Source organism: Centropristis striata, chromosome 19 (assembly GCF_030273125.1).
Source record: "Centropristis striata isolate RG_2023a ecotype Rhode Island chromosome 19, C.striata_1.0, whole genome shotgun sequence".
Classification (NCBI taxonomy): domain Eukaryota; kingdom Metazoa; phylum Chordata; class Actinopteri; order Perciformes; family Serranidae; genus Centropristis; species Centropristis striata.
Genome location: NC_081535.1, coordinates 31,794,803 through 31,815,628, shown reverse-complemented (window position 1 = coordinate 31,815,628; position 20,826 = coordinate 31,794,803). Strand labels below are relative to the sequence as shown.

The 20,826-nt window shown below is 39.5% G+C and overlaps 1 protein-coding gene and 1 long non-coding RNA gene across 2 annotated transcripts; both read left to right on the top strand.

Annotated features, from left to right (window-relative positions):
• The first annotated feature begins 387 nt into the window (after positions 1-387).
• mfhas1 (multifunctional ROCO family signaling regulator 1) lies at positions 388-17,021 on the top strand. Its single transcript, XM_059358655.1, has 2 exons — positions 388-3,601; positions 16,745-17,021. The coding sequence occupies exons 1-2, from the start codon at positions 655-657 to the stop codon at positions 16,873-16,875; spliced, it is 3,078 nt and encodes a 1,025-aa protein (XP_059214638.1). The 5' UTR covers positions 388-654; the 3' UTR covers positions 16,876-17,021.
• Positions 17,022-17,085: 64 nt separating this feature from the next.
• On the top strand, positions 17,086-19,916 carry LOC131992426 (uncharacterized). The gene is made up of 2 exons (XR_009396216.1): positions 17,086-17,198; positions 17,478-19,916. It is a non-coding gene; the product is annotated as an uncharacterized LOC131992426 (long non-coding RNA).
• The last annotated feature ends 910 nt before the right edge of the window (positions 19,917-20,826 follow it).

Genomic DNA, 20,826 nt, shown 5'->3' with positions numbered 1-20,826 from the left:
TTATTATATATATAGTGTGTGTGCGTGTGCATGTTTCTGCTCATGCAGAAGCTGTCTTTATTATTATCATTATTATTATTATTATTATTATTATTATTATTGGGAATGTTTCTTTTAAAACCAGAGATGTATTGTGTGTTTTTTCTCCTGGGTTTCTGAGCTGCTTTGGTGTAAATATGAGAAGTGTGAACAATCACTTTCCCTCCTCCTCCTCCTCTCAGCAGCAGGGAGGAGGAGTTTCCTCAGACTGACGCAGTGTGAGCGGCTGCTGCCTCACTTCCACTCCCCGCTCCCAGGAAGAGACTCGCGGCTGGGAAAGCTCCCACAAATACGGACATATTCCCGGGCACGGAGCTCCAGAGGACGGCGTGTTGTGGCGATGAGGGCAGGGCCGGGCAGGGCGCAGCGGAGGCTCGGGGTCTCGGGTCCGGGATTAGAGCCGGAGCTGTGAGCTGGTCGGGCTCATTGTGTGCGAAGTGGCGCAGGAGGAAAGCAGATAGAAGAGGATGCCTCCGCGGCCGCAGACGCTCCTCCTGCTCCTGTCGAACAGCGCCGTGATTTCCCGACATAACCCGCCCTTTGTGTCCTCTCTGACCGAGCGTCCGCTGGTTTGTGAAGCGCAGCGTCCACCATGCTGCCCGCTGCTGCCTCCCCATGAAAACTCTCAATGAAAACAAGGAGCAGGCGGCGGAGGAGGAGGGGTCCGCCATGGAGGACAAGGAGAATAATCTGAAGACGGCAAGGTTGTGGAGGGATGCCGCCCTGCGCTCCAGGAAGCTGCGGAGCAACCTACGCCAGCTCACCCTCTGCTCCAAAGACAACCAGATCATCCTTCCGGATGACATCGACGAGGTAGAGGTGCTCAACCTGGGAAACAACTCCCTCCAGGAGCTGCCGGACAGGCTGGGATCCACCCTCAACAACCTGCGCGTCCTGGTCCTCCGCAGGAACAAGTTCTCCACCGTCCCCTGGGTGGTGTTTGAGCTGGGGCGGCTGGTGGAGCTCGACATGAGCCACAACTGCCTGCGGAGCGTCTCTGAGGGCGTGGGGCAGCTGAGGGGCCTGAAGAAGCTGTGCATCAGCCACAACAAGATCCAGTCCCTGCCAGCTCAGATTGGGGCGCTGCAGTTCCTGGAGGAACTGGACATCAGCTTCAACGACCTGCATGACCTCCCCAGGTCTTTCTGCAGCCTCGCCAGGCTGCGGACTCTGGACGCAGATCACAACAAGCTGAACCAGTTTCCCCCTGAGATTCTGGCCCTCAGCGAGCTGGAGGAGCTGGACTGCTCCGGGAACAAGTTTGAGGTGTTGCCGGCGGACATCATGAAGCTGCAGTCCATTAAGATCCTGTGGCTCAGCAGTCTGCACATGTCCACGTTACCGGACAGCTTCTGCCGCCTGCAGCAGCTGGAGAGTCTGATGCTGGACGGGAACGAGCTCTCTGCACTGCCAGCTGCTTTCGGTCGGCTGAAGAGACTCAAAATGATTAATTTGTCCTCTAATGAGTTTGAGAACTTCCCCCAGGTTATTTTAAGCATCACAGGGTTGGAGGAGATTTACCTGAGCAGGAACAAGCTGACTCACATCCCAGAGGACGTGGGGCAGCTGGTGGCGCTGGCCAACCTGTGGCTGGACAACAACAGCATCACGTATCTGCCCGACTCCATCGTCGAGCTGGAGAAGCTGGAGGAACTCGTTTTACAGGGTAACCAAATAGCCATACTTCCAGATAATTTTGGAAAGTTGTCCAAAGTGAACATTTGGAAGGTGAAGGACAACCCTCTCATCCAGCCGCCCTACGAGGTGTGCATGAAGGGCATCCCTTACATCGCAGCCTACCAGAAGGAGCTTGCGCATTCTCAGCTCGCCATCAAGCCGCGGCTCAAACTGGTCCTGATGGGGACGAAAGACGCCGGCAAAACGCGGCTCAGGCAGAGTGTGGTGAGCAGACCGCAGGACGCTGCAGACGTCCAGGGAAACAAAGGGATCGAGGTGACGAACTGGGTGGCGGACGCTGATCGCTGCCTCACGTTTCTAGTTTATGATTTGTCAGGGAAGCAAAACTACGACCTCATCAAACCCTTTTTCCTCTCCCCTGGTGCTCTCTACCTTCTCGTGGTGAATCTCAAAACGTATTCGCCAAAGAACTTTTATGCCCATGTCGGGTATTTCCTCCACCTGCTCAGTGCCAAAGTGCCCCACGCCGTCGTGTGCTTGGTGGGCACACATGCTGACCTGTGTGATCAGGTGGAGCTGGAGGAGAAGACTCTGGACATTCACAGGCAGATCGGCCTGCAGGAGAAAAGGGACATCCAGATCCTGAGGAGTGTGGCTCTGCAGGTGGACCAGGCGCTGGAGCAGGGCTTCAACGTCCGCTCCTCCAGCCCTCACGTCCTCTTCTACGGCGTCACCGACAGGAACCTGAGGCGAAGGAGGTCCCAGCTGCAGTACATGCTGAACCACCGGCTGCAGATCCTGTCTCCCGTGCTGAGCGTTAGCTGCACGGAGAGCCAGAGGAACATCCAGAGGCTGAGGGAGAAGCTCATGTCTGTCGCAGACCACAGCGATATCTTCCCCAACCTCCATCGCGTGCTGCCAAAGTCCTGGCAGATGCTGGAGGAGCTGCACTTTAAGCCCAAAGACCTGTGGCTGTCGTGGTGGGACTCGGCCCGTCTGGGGCTGCAGGCGGGGCTCACGGAGGACCGGCTGCAGAGCGCCTTATCCTACCTGCACGAGAGCGGGAAGCTGCTGTACTTCGAGGACAGTCTCACGCTCAAGGAATATGTGTTTCACAATCTTCCGCGATTCATTGCAATTCTCAACGTCTTCTTCCAAAGGGACGAGTCCACGCTGCTGGACAGGCTCCTCTCTGAGGGCGAGAGGGGGGACAAGGGCAGGGTGAGTCTGGTCATTGAGGACGAGAAGGGAGAGAACCTCAGGGTGACCCACCTGCAGCACCACGTGGAGGGCTTCTTGCAGCACGGCCTTCTGCCCTCCAACGTCATCCGGCTGCTGCTGCGGCCGCTCATCCAGACACAGCAGGACCTGCACCTCATCCTGGAGCTTCTGGAGAAGATGGGGATCTGCTACTGCATCAACAAACCCCGCAGCAAGCCTCTGAACGGAGCCACCGCCTGGTACAAGTTCCCCAGCTATGTCAGCAGCGAGGAGCCCCAGGCGGCGGCAGAGGCCTCGGCTGGTGGCGGCGGTTCTCTGCCTCACTTCTTATCCGTGGAGCAGCTGCACATCCAGTACAGCTTCCCCTTCCTGTTCCCTCCCGGACTGTTTGCTCGCTTCAGCGTGCAGATCAACAGCCACGTGGTGCAGCGGTCGGATGGCAGGCATCAGATCTTCGCCTACCGAGGTAAAGTCCCCGTGGTGATTAGCCACCGGCCCTCCAGAGGGAAGCTGCAGCCGGAGACTCTGTCCATCGCCAGCCACGCCTCGCTGCCCAACATCTGGACAGCGTGGCAGGCCGTCACGCCGCTGGTGGAGGAGCTGAACGTGCTGCTGCAGGAGTGGCCCGGCCTGCACTACTCCGTACACATTCTCTGTTCCAAGTGCCTGAAGAGAGGGTCGTCCAGCCCACACGCCTTCCCAGGTAAAACACATTATTTAGGACGATATATTTTCCCACAAACTACCAGGATAAACGATAGTATCGTTGTATGGATGTCGTTTTAGTTTTATAACCATATAAGAGCATAATGAGTTCATCCTTTTCCGCAGCAATTAATTTTTAAATCTTGAGAATATTAAACATTGGAATTGAAATGTGGAAAATAAATATTAAAATATCCTAGATAAATAAAACATGAATAGATAAACTACAACCATAACAAATAAAATAGACTTTCAGGCTCTGAGATAATCATTATGTATTATATTATTTAAGATTATAAATAACATATAAACAGCTGGAATGGCTGCTTGGGAACTATAGTTTTTATTTTGGCAGTTTGTGCTGCCTGTCAAACATGTGCAGCTTTACTTTAAACACAAAAAACCCCACAAAAAGTCATGAATGTAAAAAACAATATATTGAGTCCAGAAAAAAAACTATCGTGTCCATTTTTATATATCAAAACACATTTTTTAGGACGATATATTTTCCCAGAAAGTATCATGATAAACGATAGTATCGTTGTATTAATAGACTTTCAGGCTCTGTTAACAAAACATTACACTGAGATAAAAATTATGTATTATATTGTTTTATTATTAGAATAACATACAAACAGCTGGAATGGCTGCTTGGGAAATATAGTATTTTTCTGCATTTCGTGCTGCCTGTCAAACATTTGCAGCTTTACTTTAAACACAAAAACGCACAAAAAGTCATTATATTGAGTCCAGAAAAAAACGATTGTGTCCATTTTTTAAATATTGAATGATAAGTCGATATAGTAATTATGTGGACAGGCCTACTCCTTGCTTCACATCTGTAGCTGTGTTCTCCTCTCCACTGATTCTTTACACTCTCTGCAACTCCCCTTTACTACACATCCATTCACCTGCACTAAATGTTTCTCTGCCTTCTAAATGTCTTGTTGAAGAGGGAGAGCTTCAACATATTGGAAGCTTAAAACAACTTTTTTTCTGCATGAAAACTGACGGTAACGATCATCAAACAGCTGCAGCTCCGTTATTTACACCGTCGAGTCATCTGCACCTTTACTTTGTTCTCTAACAGGTCAGGAAATGTTTGCTTCTCTCAGCTGAAATTTTTATTGATTAAATTAAATTCCTCTCCGATCTGAAACAAGAGTTCATAAAAGATGCAGTGAGTTCTTCTGCCGGGAAGCCGCACGTGTGTGTGTGATGTCATTGTCTGGGTTTTGCCAGTGGGATGATGTCATCGCTGCGTCATAGACTTGTTTTGACCTGAACTTGATTAAGACACGTTTTTACTTGATTTAGACTCATTTTTACTTGATTTTTACTTGATTTATACACTTTTACCTGATTTAGACGCTTTACTTGATTTGGACTTGTTTGTTACTTGATTCTGACTTGATCTGGACTGATTCCGACTTGTCGTCTTGACCTGCTGCAGCCTGATGAAGCAGGTTGTTGGTGTTGGAGCTCCAGGAGACAAACACAACTATAACAGAGAAACACGAATAACTGGATAAACCCTCAGAAATTAAACAACAAGGAGTCTCTGATGTGACGAACAAAGTACACAGTGACAGCAGTGTGTGTGTGTGTGTGTGTGTGTGTGTGTGTGTGTGTGTGATGTAATTGTATGGGCTTTACCTGTGAACCTCAAACTTTAACCAGCGAGGCGACAAGGTGATTGTAGAAAATAAAATAATACATTTAATTTATGGAGGCAAAGAGTGCTATAAAATATAATAAATCATCACAAAATACATCTGGAGATATATGAGAAATAACTAATAGAATGAACAAGTAAAATTTGTGGAAATGTATAGAGAAAAAATAAGGAATAAGTTAATTTAAAAAATGTAGAAGTTGAAATAAAGATAAATAAAAGAGATGAAATAAGTTATTAAAATATGTACACATTTAAAGATGAAAAGTGTAAAAATTTAAAAATAAAATAAAAAGTAGAAAACATGGAAATATAATGAGAAATAAAAAGGATTTTAAACTAGTGAAAATATAAAGATAGATTAAAAAAAATCTGGAAATATACATTAAAAAGTAAATTCATTTTCATTTATATGTTTGGAAAAAAACCCTGCATATAAACACTTATTATATAAAAATATTATTCATGTATTTTCCTTCTCCTGTTGTTTTTCTGCAGAGGGTTTTTCTGGCTGCTATTGTTTTCTGATTTATTTTCTGTTTTTATGGATTTATTTTCTCGGTGGATCACTTCCTGTCTGCAGAGGCACTCTGCTTTTTCAGAGCTCTTATTGTGGCGAGCTGATGCGATTATGATGATATATAATCTGTGAGGCAGCAGAGTGAGTCAGTCAGGCAAATAATGTTTCTGCAGCTGGTTAAAACACAATGAAAATAACTGATTTCAGCTGCGTGTGAGGACGGATCAGATGTTTTATAGCTGATAAGAGACAGAGAGGACAAAGTGCACACAGGAAACACAAATTTACAAAAGGATAATGTTTGTGAGATTCTACTTCAGATTTAAAAAAACTTCAGAAGCTCAAATCTGCAGTCACAATACAGAGACGGCAGCGTTTTACACTGTAACACTTCTACTCTTTCATATTTCTACACTGTAACACTTCTACACTGCTGTATTTCTACACTGTAACACTTCTACACTATTATATTTCAACACTGTAACACTTCTACACTAATATATTTCTACACGATTATATTTCTACTCTGCGGTATTTGAAGATTTGCTGCTGTATCAGATGTTTCGGCTCTCAGAATGAACTTAAATCAGGTTTTTGAAACACAAAAACACACAAATATTTAATTTACACACGAGAACAAAGTGTAACACACACACGCACAGACACAGCTCAGTGTTGTCCTTATATGGGCGTGTGGACGTTTGTTCTGCTGCTTCCAGAAACTGTCGAGTGGAACTGAGACGCTTTATTTTCATCACATTTGTATTTGTTCATTCATTTATAATTTTATATATTATTCTAGTTGTATTAGCATATTTATTAATACTTTTATATTTAGTTATATTAGTGCTTTTATTTACATTTTAATATATTTACATTTTGATATTAATTTATGTTAATTTATTTTATTTCTTATTTTTAGATTTATATTTTTGTATATTTATATATATATTTTTTTATTTCTTATTTATATTTCTTTTATTTGTGTATTTATTTAAATTTTTATATTTAGTTACATCTGTATATTTCTGTATATGAGCTGCCCATTCTGTTTGATTAAACTCACAATAGATCATTAATAGACTGATCAGCTGATTGATGGCTGCAGCTCTCTCTCTCTGTGCTGTTGATCCTTTAACAGGATTAGAGTTTTAGAGTCGTTAGCAGAGGAGCAGTGAATGCGTTGCGGCTCATTAAACCACAGAAGAAGAGACACACCTGTCCCTCAGGTGCAGACGCGTCTCAACACGTCCTCACTCAAACTTTATCGAATATTAAATCATGTTGACAGATTAAACATTTTAACACGACGATACACTTCTCATAACTTGTTCTCATGAATGAAACATCCCCTGCAGACATGATTCTGCACGTATGGAAATCATTTTCTATTAATATTATTATTATTATTATTATTATTTTTTTAAACTACCTCACTGAATCCAAGAGTTTTTAAATGTTTATTTAATTTGTGACGAGATGGTTCCAGAAAAATTATATTTCAGGGTATTTTTACGATAACGATATTCTTGACGATATTACTAAATACTGAACAATATATAGAAAATATGATTTTTTTTGTCTATATAAATAAACAAAAATTGTACAGCAAAAAATAAAAATCAACTAAGTCTAAAATTAAGTGTAAAGTGCAATTCTCAACAGATGCCAAATACCCAAAAAATACTCTTGACTCTTGAGTATTAGCAAATAATAAAAAACATCTAAATGACGAAATGTTTTTGTGACCACCATCACTTTATATTCTTCATAAAGCTCAACAGCATTGTTTGCTCGACCGCCGAGGAAAAATCAGCGCTGTTTTTCACCTCTTTTTGTGACCGTCACTTGATATTCTTCATGAAGCTCCTTCAGCGCTGCTTTTCACCACTGTTTGCGACATCTGATTGGCTGTTCCATGATCAATTAATACGGGCTGCTGATATACTCTGCTATCGCGCACAATGCCGGCTTGTACAGCCTGGCTTGAGTTAGCATTGACTAGACACGCTGAGCTGTTGGTGGAACGGCTTTAGCCTCAAGTGAAAGTCGGTGTTAATTCTAACCAGGCTTTTCAATGAAGCCTCGGTTTGTTTAGCCACATTGATGGAACACCCCTCTGGTGACAGATTCATAGAAATGATCAGTAATAATATTGTGTTATCATAGTTAATAAACTTTGAGCGTCGTGCTGTAACTCTTCAGTGACTGACAGGAAGTCTGGATGACCCAGGTCTCTGTCATCACGACTCAGACCTGAACCGTCTAAAGACCAGGATCAGACTAAGACCAGGATCAAGCTTTAAAAAAATATTATACATTATGATATTGTACTTTCATTGTACTGAGTTTTCCCCCCCTACCTCCGACCTGATTATTGATATCAAACACTAACTGATATTGAATATTTTAACCCTTTATATGCCAGGTTTCTGTCATGATGCCTCCATGTTTATAGACCTGCTGCAGTCAGCTGTAAATAATGTTTTTGTTCTGAGTTTGTCAAGTCTCAAAAGTAGTAAAATGATCAATTCCAAGGCCAAAGACCAGATTTAATAACGCAAGTGATTTGAATGTGTTCCAATGTCTCAACCTGAAGAGTAACTATTGTTTGTCCACAGTGTATTTCAGCCTTACTGCAGGAGCTGAGCTGGAAATAACAAGAGCAAATAAAAATACACAATCTGGACAAAATTCATGCCGAATGCATGAAAACAGACAAAACTATTAACACATGAAGAATGAAAAGCTCAACCTGCCCTGAGGGTTGATATCAGACTATATAAAACAGATCTGATGACACTTTGAGAGTGTCAACATTTCGCCTTCAAAACGAAATTTTACAGATAAAAATCTACAAAATATATGAAGAGTAACAAACAGCTTGTTAGTTTGGTTGTTGTTGTTTGTTTGCGTCGGGCTGTTGTTATTGTTGTTGTGAGCTTGTGAGAGCGAGTCGTCTCAGTAATCCTGTTGCATCACGCTGCAGTAAGCTGCTGTTGATCTGCGACATGTGACCGGTCGGTAGGATGCAGGTACATGTGGGCGCTCTGATGACATCATCAGGGCGGAGTCACGAGGAGACGGCGGCGCGACGGCCTGTTGATTCATGTTGAGACTCATGGTGTTAGTCATCAAACCCTCAGCGGCAGACAAAACACAGTTTGTTTTTACATTCTCCTCTCTGTGTCCTCGTATCTTACTGTAATATAGAAAATATATGAAACATATATAATCTATAGAAGTCCTGCAGCTCTGTGGAATCAGCACAATCAGAACAACTCAGACATGTCTTAGTGCAGAATAACACAGTTAGAATGACAGAAATCAGAAAAAAATGAATTTCTGTGATACATTATGAGTTATAAGTGTCATGAATGTTCTTACAAACACCAATAAAATACGTGAAAAGACCAAAAAAAGACACAACATTAAAAAAACAGTTTTTCTCCACATATTGAAGTATTGTCATGTCTCCTGCCTCTCCCGTCCTCTCCCCTCTGCTCTGTGTAAACAGCCTTACCTGTCCTCTCCTCTCTGCTCTGTGTAAACAGCCTCTCCTGTCCTCTCCTCTCTGCTCTGTGTAAACAGATTTTCAGTGAATATTTGTCACGTGACCGTTGGTCTCAGCAGAATCAATCATGTCTTTAATTTTTGAATTTAATGTTTTTAACAGGATCTGGTTAGTGTAAACACTTTATTTTAAATGACACATGGAGAAGAAAGAGATTCTGACACTAATATCAACATTTAACACAAGTTTTGGTCAGTTTTTATAACTGGTGATCTGTTCAAGGACCGTCGGAAAGGTCAAACTTACTTTTTTAAACAGATTTCTTATTCAGACATCTGTCATCGTTCTGAAACACCATTTTAATATTTACTCACTCTGGAAACTGGTTCATAAAAATCTAATAAATGAGTTTTTGAGCAAAAGGTTAAAAAACATTAAACTGCAGCTCCTCTCATTGTTTTATCACTCTGCTGTTTTCAATCAGTTGTGTTTATGTTTTTTAATATTTGAGGAAACCAACATGAGAGAAACTTCAACTTAAACACTCCGTCAATGTTTAAAAGATTAGATAAATAAAAAACGTGCTCTTAAATCTTTCCGAGCACGCCTCAGTTTGATCTGCATCAGGTTCAGTCTCTGAGCTGCTCGTCCTCAGCTACCCCTCTCCTCCTCCTCCTCCTCCTCCTCCTCCTCCTCCTCCTCCTCCTCCTCCTCCTCCTCCTCCTCCTCTGGTCTCTCAGACTGAATCCCAGCAGCGTGTCAGTGTGAAGCTGTCAGCAGGTCTGAGGCAGCAGCAGCAGCTGACACACAGATCGTCTGTCAGTGAAGCGTCGCTCTGAAACCTTCATTTAGTGTCTCAGTGTCACAGGACGGAGCGGGAGAAGGTCAAGAGATTAAAACCAGCTGCAGATATTTCCAACACAAACACAACAAGAGGAAACAGAGAATATGCAGCATGAAACTAACAGATCAGGGATATTAATGTTATATCTCTCACATCGACAAGAATTTCTGCTGCTCGCTTCAGGTTCATCAGTATATTACCTCTCCACAATAGGACCATTCAGAGTGCTTCACACTAACATTAAAAGCATCAAAAAGAGTCATACAAGAATCTCAATAGATTAGAATATCATAAAAAGTTTATGAATGTCAGTAATTAAATTCAAAAAGTGGAAATAAGACATATAGATCCATTACACACAGAATGAAACATTTCATGTCTCAATTAATTTAATTTCTTCTAATTATAATGATTATGACTTACATTTAATGAAGACCTAAAATTCAGTGTCTCAAAAAAATTAATATTACAAAAGCCCAAATTCTGACTCACTCTGTTTCAGAACGAGAAGAGAACGTTTGGGAAAATGCCGATTTATCCAAATTAAGTTCAGAGTTGTAAAAAGTTTTATCATGAAAACGTTTTCTTTTTCTGTAAAAAAGAGAAAAGAGACTTTCACAAGATCAAAATGTTTCCTGAATGTTCTGCTGCATTAGTGTGTGACGATCAGCAGCACGAGACACACACACACACACAGTGTTTGAATCAGTTGTCACGGCGACGCTTCGGGATTCCCCAGACGTTTCTGAACAATAAAAGGAAAGTTTCTGACGGTCAGATGAAAGTTGAAGTGTTTGGCAAACTTGGAGGTTCAGAAGCAAATTACAGCGAGAAAATGAAGATTATAAAAGCCTCTCAGGTTCTTCCAGTTAGTGTAAAATGTGTTAGTTGGGTCTCAGCGTCCAGACGTCCTGATCAGCTTCAACATTTCTTTAGTTACATTTATTTGTTAAATTAAACCTGCATGCACAGATCTAAACATACCTCGGTGCTGCTGCATTGAAAAACGTTGGAAAAACTTCTCTGGGTTTTACAGTCAGAAGATTAAATTCACTGAAAGTTCAAACTCTGAATCTTTAGTGTTTAAATGACTTTTATATTGATTGTGAGTCACTTGTTTGATTAAAGTAACGTAATAATATTTATAATTATAATAAAATAAATACAAAAAAATCATTATAAATCAATCAAGAAAATGTAAAATAAATGAACACCACCTGGAATAAAAATAATAGAAAATCAGTGATTAAAACTTTTAAACTCAGGCTTTAAAATTTTTAAAAATAAACGTCTTTAATTTTAATGTTGAGGAGACACTAATCGGTTGTTAAATAATGATGATATCTCCTCAGCAGGTACTTTGTTAACCCTCTGAACCCCGCTGTGTTGGAAAAGTGTGTTTTCTTTAAAAGGTCGCTTAAAATCCAGTTTATCGCAGAAATAAACTGTAAAAACAGACTATCTAGACAGATTATCATCACTTGTGGGCACTTTGGGAAAGTGTTTAAATATAAATTCTGATTTCTGTCATTCTAACTGTGTTATTCTGCACAAAGACATGTTTGAGTTGTTCTGTTGTGCTGATTCCACAGAGCTGCAGGACTTGTAGATTTATAAAGATGTATATGTTGCAGTGAAACACAGAGAGGAGAATGTAAGTCATCCTGAAGCTGCTGGTTGTGCTTCAGGTCTCTGCAGACAGAAATGATCAGTAAAGTGACGTCCCTGCAGAGTCTGGACACATTTTGACTTATTTCACAGAGACGTCCTGTGCTTTACCTCGGTGACCTCTGTGACCTCTGTGACTCTCAGTCAGAAACCAGAGCTGCTCCACAAATAGTCCTGAGCTCTCAGTCTGCAGCAGCTCTCACTCACACTGAGTTTCATTTAAAGTGAGCAGAGTTTAATAGACTTTCAGTAGCAGCAGACAGAGCAGCGTGTGAACCAATCAGCTGCCTGAGGATTAACACACACACACACACACACACACACACAGAGAAAAGACTAACTCGCTCGGTCACTTCCTGCCTCTGAGACCCGCTGGTTCCTGCTGAACATCACAGCAGTCTAGATAAACATAAAGAGACACTTTTTTTCTCTGTGTTTTAAAACTACAGCTCCCACAATGCTTTGGGGTGTAGAATCATTATTATTATTTATTATTATCATTATCATTATCATTATCGTTATAATTATTTATTTTTATTCTCGTGTGTGTGTGTGTGTGTGTGTGTGTGTGTGTGTGTGCGTGTGTGTGTGTGTGTCCCGGTGCATCATGGGAGCAGATTAACTGTTGATGAGCTGATTTTTGTTCTCTGACCTGGTTACCAGCTGACTTTCCGTGTGGTCATGTGACTTGAAGAGACAAACTGTTTCCTCTGTGCTTTACACAGAGCCGAGAGGAGAGGACAGGACAGGAGAGGCTGTTTACACAGAGCCGAGAGGAGAGGACAGGAGAGGCTGTTTACACAGAGCAGAGAGGAGAGGACAGGACAGGAGAGGCTGGAAACATGACAATACTGAGAATATGTACAATATTACTCTTTTTTTAGTATTTTTTGGCAATTCTGTATCTTTTTGATCATTTTTTAGCAACTTTGTGTCTTTTGGGTAAATTTATGGTAATTTTGTGTCTTTTTTCCAACATTCAGGACACTTCTGGGTACTTAAATGTGTTCATATATAAATTACATTTAAAGAAAAATAATTTCTCAGGGAAATTTATTTATGTCATTATAACTAGATTTTGTGCAGTGAACTATGAGGCCACAATGACTGAAATATAAAAGAAAAACCCTTGATGTAAAATCTGATTTGATTCAGAGTGAAGCTGTCCCAGTTTGTGGTCGTGTGGCAGATTAATTTTTGGGACCTGGTGTGATTGTGTGAATTTGGCCTTAATCTGGTTCAGTGGTGGAACAGCAGGACTGATTTTAATCTGTTTGTTGTGTTGTATGCTGTTAAACCTCTTCCACTCTGACCCACATTTCTCCTAAATATGTCTCCATGTGGCTGAACGATGAATGATCTAATGCTGCTGTTTAGTCTGCTGATCGTTCACTTTTACTTTAATGACACAAAATTTGCTTCAAATTCGCTTCCACTGCTATTTTTTAGGAGTTGGTGGACATAAAAAAAACCCTAAAAGACGTGAAATGACCAATAAAAGACACAAATTGACCAAAAAGATGTATAATGACCAAAAAAGGCACAAAAATTACCTAAAAAGATGTATAATGACCAAAAGAAGAAACAAAATGACCAAAAAATTAAATAGATTTTTTATCCAACCTAATTTTCTATTTTGTACCTTATTGTTTATTCTAAATCTTTCATAAAACATGTACATTTGCAGGAATACATGTATGAAGAACATGATATATAAATATATAAATATAATAAATATAAGTTTTTATTAACTCCTGCAGTAAAATCTGACACATCTGATTTCTTGAGAAGCCTGAATGCTCATGAGAGTTGTTGGAAAGTCATTTTCTGATTCCTGAGGAACTGTTGGATCATTTAGTCTGTAGAAAGCAGCAGTTCCCCCTCAGCAGCTCACAATAGAACAGGAAGTGAGGTCGGATGTCTGGGCTGTTTTGGAAACACTTTGTGAATGGAGGCGACCCCGAGCGCTCGGCCAGAGTTTCCTGGAGACGGGAAACTTCTCCTGCTCTGTCCTTTTATGGCCGTCGGTTCACAAGGAAACGAGCCGAGCGGAGCAGGAATGTAAATGATTCCTCTACCTGCTGCTGGGGGAGGGGGGGGGGCATTCCTGGGTCTTGATGTCAGGTTACTCTGGGTTACTTGGACTCCTCTCAGGAGGAGGAGGAGGAGGAGGAGGAGGAGGAGGAGGAGGAGGAGGAGGAGGAGGAGGAGGAGGAGGAGGAGGAGGAGGAGGAGGAGTTATCAGGCTTTGACCTAATTCAGGACACACAGCTGGATGTGTGAGCCGTCAGCTGCTTCTCAAGAAAAACATCTGACTTCCAGCAATAGAACAAATATTCTGAAGAAAGAGAGACTGTATCTGACTGTATCTGACTGTATATCTTACTGATCTGACTGTATCTCTGACTGTATCTCTGACTGTGTCTGACTATCTGACTGTATCTCTGTCCAGCATCTGACTGTATCTCTGACTGTATCTGACTGTATCTCTGACTGTATCTGACTGTATCTCTGACTGTATCTGACTGTATCTCCGACTGTATCTGACTGTATCTCTGACTGTATTTCTGACTTTATTTCTGACTGTATATCTGACAATATCTGGCTGTATTTCTGACTGTATATCTGACAGTATCTGACTATCTCTGACAGTATCTCCGACTGTATCTGACTGTATCTCTGACTAAATCTTACTGTGTATCTGACTGTATATCTGACTGTATCTGACTGTATCTCTGACTATCTTACTGTATATCTGACTGTATCTCTGACTGTATCTCTGACTGTATATCTGACTGTATCTCTGACTGTATATCTGACAGTATCTGACTGTATATCTGACAGTATATCTGACTGTATTTCTGACTGTATCTGACTGTATCTCTGACTGTATCTTACTGTATATCTGACTGTATCTCTGACTGTATCTGACTGTATTTCTGACTGTATATCTGACAGTATCTGACTGTATCTCTGACTGTATCTGACTGTATTTCTGACTGTATATCTGACAGTGTCTGACTGTATCTCTGACTGTATCTGACTGTATTTCTGACTGTATATCTGACAGTGTCTGACTGTATCTCTGACTGTCTGCCGCTGTAACAGCCCTGACAGCGGCAGACAGCAGAAAGGATCAATAATCTCTAATGGGTTAAGTGGTGCTGCGGTGGGGAGGACGGGCTGTGAGTGATTTATTTATTCCATCAGAAACAAACCTGACTCTTATCTTGTTTGTTCAGCAGAGGACAAACACTCCTTACACCACGTCCTCCTGCACCATGATATGACTTTATTCAGTTCAGAAGCTAATAACAGCTGACGTCACACACACAGCCCCTCTCTGACTGAAATGATATCATAATTATAATATATCGGTATGTTTACAGGTATAAATGTGTTCCAGCTAACGAGTCAGACTCGTGCAGCTGCAGAATATGGAAACGAGCACAGAACCTGTTAATCTGGGATCACACTGAGATTATAAAATATTAGAATTATTCTGCAGACTCGGCATTGATCTGCTGCAGATCTGGCAGGTCACCAGTGATCCACAACACAGCAACAACATGTGACTCCTGGTGCTGGAGTCTGTGCCAAGCTGCAGTAATCATAATAATAAAAAAATAAATAATAATGATGATGATGATGATAATAACAACAATAATAATGATGATGATGATGATAATAACAACAACAATAATAATAATGATGATGATGATAATAACAACAGCAATAATATTAATGATGTTGATGATAAAAATGATAATAATAATAATAATAATAATAATAATAATAATAATGATAATAAACAGACTGAGGCTCTGAAAAAGAAGCATCACATAACAGACACATAAAATATCCTGGGACAAATGTTCCTATTAGAAAAGATTAAAATTAAATAATATAGGAGATATATTCTGTTACATATGTACATACAATCATTTAAAGGTTATTTCAGTGTATAAATCATGAGTCTGTGCCTCGGCGCCCCCTGCTGGATCTCTGAGCTGCAGCCACAACTTTAGTTTTTGATGATCCAATCGTAAATAAAGACAGAAATTGTATTTATATCCTCTTTTTCATTTATGCATATCATGCTTTGTTTTCATGTCATTTATCTTAGCCCATATTTCATTTTTTTCCTCATGACATTTGTGCATTGTTGAATTATTTTGTTACTTTTATAGATCTATATCTTACCTTCCAGCTTATTTTCATGTCATTTTATATTTAAATATTAGCTTGTTCTGTTGCTGCTTCGCTCAGAAGTTCTCTCGTCATATCTCACAACCTGCCAACGTCAAAAATAAATATGAAAAATAATGCCATTAAATGAAGTTTAATTCATTAAGAATATATGTAGTTATAAATTAATTTAAATTGTTAACATGAATTAACATTTAGTTTCAGTTCATTGACTTTGATGTATTAGTTCCCATATTTATTAACTTTTTTTTCTTTTTATTTATTTTTATTTATTTGTTGTTGTTTTTGTTGACCCAGTGACACACTGGACATGAGATTTGCATAAGTAATAAAATAATACAGAAATAAATATTTTTATATATATATATATATATATATATATAAGTTTAAAAATAAGTGCATAATTTTAAAACACACAAAAATATACATAAAATGGAAAAATCAACAGCAAAATAAATAAGTAGGAGAATTAATATAAAGTTAAATAAACAAAAAATATAAATTAATGTCTTTTTTTAATCAATAATTTTTTTTCAATTAATTTATTATTTTTGATACATTTTTGATGGCACATGAATTAATTAATTAATTAATGTGTTTTTGATGTTTTTAGCTTCTATGGAGGAGCAGAAAACTCATATCCAGGAATATAATAATTATAATAATAATAATAATAATAATAATAATAATGCTGTTGTTGTTGTTGTTTAGGGGAGCTGCTGAGCCAGCCGAGGCCTGAAGGTCTGACGGAGATCGTCTGTCCAAAGAACGGCTCGGAGCGCGTCAACGTGGCTCTGGTCTACCCCCCGACCCCCACCGCCCTCAGCCCCGGGCCCCACTGACCCACCAGGGCCCCGGGGCCTCCTGGAGCCTCCTTCAGCCTCCTGTGACTCCTCTACACCTCCTCCACCTCCTGGAGCCTCCTCTGCACCTGCTTCTCCTCCTGTGACTCTTCTGCTCCTCCTCCTCCTGCTCCTCCTCCTCTCTCCTGCTCCTCCTCAACCTCCCCCTCTCTCCTCCTCAGCCTCCTCACTCTACTCCTCTTCCTCATCCTCCTCTCTCCTCCACTTCCTCCTGCTCCTCTATCTCCTGCTCCTCCTCCTCCTGCTCCTCCACCTCCTGCTCCTCCTGAAGCTGCAGCTGCAGACGGATCACTGCCTCCTGTGTACGTACTGCAGACACAATTTATTTAATTGTTTTACTGACAGAAATACATTTATTATCTAAACTGAACTCTTTATATCAGAAAAAATGACAGAAATATAATTATTATTAAAACACTATGAACTAATTGTATTACAGTTTAAAGCTGGCATAGATAGAAACGTCTGAGTGACGCTGGAGTGGAGAAACTCACTGTGATGTGTTTATAATCTGTTATTTGAGTCTCTGTGTCATCATGTGGACATTAACATGAATGTGTATTGTGTGTTGTGTGTTGCAGGTTGTCCAGCGTGTCTCCGTGTCTCATCTTGTGGACTTTAACAGTTGCTGAGCACAAACTGTAGCATGAAGAGGCTCGTCCCTTCACGACTCGCCTGGACAACAATGTTTTTATTCTGAGACTCTGAATCGTTTCTACACAACGACGCAAACGTGTTTTTAAGAAGCATTTCTCCCTCGAGGGTTTTCCTAGCTGAAGCTCCTGCAGGACGTTTGGAGCGAAGATGATGTGTAAATATTTCTGTGTTCACTGGACGCTCACCAGCTGCTGCTGGCTCACCGTTAGCTCGCCCAGCTAAAAGGCTAACTCCTGACAGTTTATCTTTAGCGCAGCTGAGCTAACTGATGCTAAATGACACATTTAGCAGAGTTAAGCTAACATGCTAATTAGGCACACAGCTGCATCATAAACCACTCATAGCTCATGTTTAGCACGGCTAAGCTAACATGCTAATTCGTGAGAGTTCATGTTTAGCACAGCTAAGCTAACATGCTAATTAGTGACGCCACTGCATTACAAACCAGTCATAGCTCATGTTTAGCACGGCTAAGCTAGCATGCTAATTGATGAGAGTTCTTGTTTAGCATGGCTAAGCTAACATGCTAGTAAGGGACACAGCTGCGTTATAAACCACTGATAGTTCATGTTTAGCAGAGCTAAGCTAACTGATACTAAATTACACATTTAGCAGAGTTAAGATAACATGCTAATTAGCAACACAGCTGCATGATAACCACTCATAGCTCATGTTTAGCATGGCTAAGATAATATGCTAATTAACGAGAGCTCATGTTAGCAAAGCTAAGCTAACATGCTAATAAGTGACACAGCTGCATTATAAATCACTCAGCTCATGTTTAGTATTGCTAAGCTAAGATGCTAATTAGTGACACAGCTGCATTATAAACCACTCATAGCTCATGTTTAGCACGGCTAAGCTAATATGCTAATTAACGAGAGCTTGTGTTAGCATGACTAAGCTAAGCTAGAGGAGCTGGTTTGTGATGTCACAGGACTTTCAACATTTAATCAGTTTAAAGAGTTTTATTTCCAATTTGACAAATCTGCTCAAAGCTGTTTTAATAAAAGATATCTACAATTAATTTAGGTCAAATTGTTTCTGTAGATATTTCATTGAATGTTGAATCTAAAATGCAGCTAAAAGTCGACACATTGTAACGATGTGAAGCTCCGACACGACTCAACGTGTTCCAGAACAAACTGAAGCCTGAAGTTAGTTTCCAGATCTATAGGTCCAAAACCTTCAGGTTACAATCTGGAAATAATTTGCAGAAATCAGTTTTTCTTACTGCTGATATTAATAATTAAATCAGTTTTGACTCAGTGGAATGTAACCAAGTACATTTACTCCAGTTTACTGCAGTCTTTCCATTTGATGTACCTTCATATTATATTATAATTATTAATTAATTATATTTCTCCTCTACATCCAGCTGAAGCTTCAGTTACTTTCTGGTCGAGATTTAACATGGGGAGTTTTTCTCCCCACCAGTGCAATAACAATAATAATAAGAATTATTATTATTATTATTATTTAATGTAAAACTGCTGTATGATATCCGTCATCCTGAAGCTGTCAGACAGATGCAGTGGAGTCAAAAGTAAAATATCGAAATGTAAAGTAACATTAAATGCTCAAATAAAAGTAAAAGTACCTTGAGTTTGTATTTAAGTACAATTCTAAGGTACTCCTACTTTACTTGGGTATTTCTGTTTCCTTTAGTTACTTCATCAGGTTGGTATTTGACATAAATAAATCAATTTAAAGTGATTTTAATAAATCAAAGCACATACAAGAATGTTAGAATTACAGTAAAATGCATCAATGATAATGATCCAATAATACATTTTGGATATATAAAATTATCTGCAGAACGAGTACTTTTACTTTTGATACATACAGTAGTATATTTTGATGATTTTGTACTTTTACTGCAGTGAAGCAATCTGATTACTTCTTCCACCTCTGTTGAAATATATTTTGTACATGTGAAAGTATATTTGTGGCGTGTCCGAGCTGATTGACAGATCTCTGCAGGGACATGTTGACATGGACAGGTGAGCAGGTGAACAGGTGAACAGGTGAACAGGTGAGCTGCTGCTGGTGCAGGTGAGCGTTCAGTGGACGTGTGCAGAGATTTCTCCACTCTGACTGTAAATATGAACATCAGGTCTTTGTTTCACTTCAATCATCATTTCTGGATGTTTTTCACTGATTTGCTTTGTTTTTTTGTCTTTCTGATGTAAATAATAATAATAATATCTTTATTTTTGTATGTTGACACAAGGCTTTGACTTTATTTACAGTGCAATGTGGTGCATGACTCAGTGAGAGTGCACACAGGTTTTATATGTAGCTGCTCCAACATGTCACAGGAAATACCAAATAAACCGACGGCTGGCTTTATACCACCACAACGTCTCATTCTGCTTTATTATTATTATTATTATTATTATTATGATACAAAACCAACACTCTGTCTCATTTTGCTTTATTATTATTATTATTATTATTATTATTATACAGAACCACCACACTGTCTCATTCTGCTTTATGATTATTATTATTATACAGAACCACCACACTGTCTCATTCTGCTTTATGATTATTATTATTATTATTATTATTATACAAAACCACCACTGTCTCATTCTGCTTTATTATTATTATTATTATTATTATACAGAACCACCACGCTGTCTCATTCTGCTTTATGATTATTATTATTATTATTATTATTATTATACAGAACCACCACACTGTCTTATTCTGCTTTGTTATTTTTATTATTATCATACAGAACCACCACTCTGTCTCATTCTGCTTTAATATTATTATACTTATTATTATTATCATTATTATTATTATTATTATTACTATTATTAGTATTATTATACAGAACCACCACACTCTGTCTCATTCTGCTTTATTATTTTTATGAATATATAAATATTATTCAGAACCCTCACACTCTCCTTCTTTATTATTATTGTTCTTCTTCTTCTTATTATTATTATTATTATTATATAAATATTATGAAGAACCACAAACTGTCTGCTTCTTTATAATTATTATTGTTATCATTATTACTATTAGATGAATATTATTATAATAATTATTATTATTATAATATTATTACAAACTCCCAACACACTGTCTGCTTTATTATTATTATTATTATTATTATTATTATTATTATTATTATTATATAAATATTAGTCAATGGATGAATTCACACATTTATTTGTAAAAATAAATGTGTGAATATAATATATAATAATAATATAAAAGTCCCTCCCCCCTTATTATTATTATTTTTTGAATATA